This window comes from Austrofundulus limnaeus, unplaced genomic scaffold (genome assembly GCF_001266775.1).
Source record: "Austrofundulus limnaeus strain Quisiro unplaced genomic scaffold, Austrofundulus_limnaeus-1.0 Scaffold321, whole genome shotgun sequence".
Taxonomy (NCBI): Eukaryota; Metazoa; Chordata; class Actinopteri; order Cyprinodontiformes; family Rivulidae; genus Austrofundulus; species Austrofundulus limnaeus.
This window is the reverse complement of record NW_013952723.1, coordinates 23,339-25,165: the sequence shown is the minus strand read 5'-3', so window position 1 is coordinate 25,165 and position 1,827 is coordinate 23,339. Positions and strand designations below refer to the sequence as shown.

At 37.3% G+C, this 1,827-nt stretch overlaps 1 protein-coding gene across 3 annotated transcripts in view; it reads right to left on the bottom strand.

Annotated features, from left to right (window-relative positions):
* slc24a4b (solute carrier family 24 member 4b) overlaps nt 1-1,827 on the bottom strand; it is a 30,602-nt gene that overhangs the window by 11,400 nt on the left and 17,375 nt on the right. For 2 of the 3 annotated variants that reach the window (XM_014022258.1, XM_014022259.1), the window contains exon 10: nt 1,372-1,526. In XM_014022258.1, the coding sequence (XP_013877712.1) occupies nt 1,372-1,526 (155 nt within the window). The remainder of the gene's footprint in view (nt 1-1,371; nt 1,527-1,827) is intronic. The other variant, XM_014022260.1, reaches the window with a different exon arrangement.

Genomic DNA, 1,827 nt, shown 5'->3' with positions numbered 1-1,827 from the left:
GGATATAGCTCGCTAGCAGCCTCGCACCGAGGACCTATCCACGTCATCATTTACCCAGAATGCTTTGCATGTAAATAAAATGGCGCTATCCGTGTTAAAACATATTAAAAAAATTACAAAACTAAACAGCCTACAGTATTTTTACAGTCTTTATTTTACAGTTAAAATAAATGTTTATCAAATAAAGTCTAATGTTACAACTAATCATGGATCCCTTTAAAGCTCAACTTTTACATTTGGATTTTGAACATTTAAATTCAGCATTTAGTAAAAATAAGCTAAAAGTAATAACAGTGAGCTAAACAGTAAACATTTTATTTTACACTTTGTGCCCCATAATGACCAAATTATGCCCAATTATTTAGTTGCCAAAGATGAAATCCTAAGCTGCTGCATTTTATTAAAACAATTTAAAGATTACAATAAGCCGTCGTCTTTTTACAAACCTCACCTTCATTTGCAGCAAAGATCATTTTCTCTAATTTAGGAAATCAGCAAACAAACAAGTCGTGTTGTGAAGCTTGTGTAACCATTTTTGAGAAAGCAGAACAAAGATGCTCTAAAACTAACTGTGAAAGATTTTAATTATCAAGGAGCTCTGAAAATGACGAGTGTTTGCTTTATTTGCTCATTTATCAGCCCACACATGACGCTTTTACAAACCGAGTTTGTTGTTTAGCATTCCCAAATAACGTGGGCAACTTTGAAGTGAACATATCAGCCAAACACTTGTGTTGACAGAAACTGATCAAAAAGAAAAAGTTTTACCCTGAATCAGAAAACATAACCTGAAACTAGCTGGTCTCGATTGTGGTGCCTCATTTACTCCTTTTGTGAACATTGGATTAAAAAATCCAGTCTACAGGGAATAAAACTTCTAACTCCGCTTTAATTTGACTTATTAAGCATGCAGCAGCAACACATAAATTAACAGAGTAAACAGAGTCGGCGTAAACATCTTCTCTTGTGAAATTCATTACCACTTCAGGAGCGAGGAGGTCTGCGCTCCAGAGACCGGCAGAAGGAAAAGTAGTGTGCAAGCAGAAAACATTTGGCACACAGCAGCACAACACTGTCGACAACGAGCGAGAATAAGTTTAGTAAGGCTAAACAGACAGGCACGTTAATGCAAAGTCAGAAAAGTTGGCTTTTTCCTCAATGTTAGACATTAGTAACAGCAGAGGCAGAGAGGAGCAGCTTTCAGGATAAAATCCTAAAATACTGCAAAATATAAAAACAGTTAAAACATTATTTTTAGCTGGAAAGGTATTAGCTGAAGCAGTTTCAGTTTAGCAGACAGAAGCAAATCGCAGTCTTAGAGAGAATTCAGTTTAAACATTTTTTTAACTCTGCCCGTCTGATTAACCTCACCTGCTGAGAGTAAAGGTGACGACGGGTCGTCATCCCAAACATAGTCAAAACAAGTATTACCGTCCTCCATTTCATTGCTGATCGCAGCGTTACCATTGGCCACATTTTTCTTATACTTGGAGCCCATGAAGAACCGCTGCATGCTGGAGTTGAATCTATAAAAAAAATAATAATAACTAGACATGGGTTTTTACGATGTAAAAACAAGTGTGCATTGCCATGTAGCATGTCATTGCAGCATGGCTTTGCCTGCAGCATTGGACTTGCAGAATGAACTGTGACCAAGTTCAAATGTGTTTTCTATACCAGCTGTCACGTCAGCAGGTGTTTGTAATGAGGGTAATTGTGTGACAATATGAAGTTTGTAAAGATTTTCTGTTAAAGTTACCGTAGCTGGATTTCAAACCGTAATCTCCCACATGAAAGCCCACGACACTAACCATGAGACCATTGGAG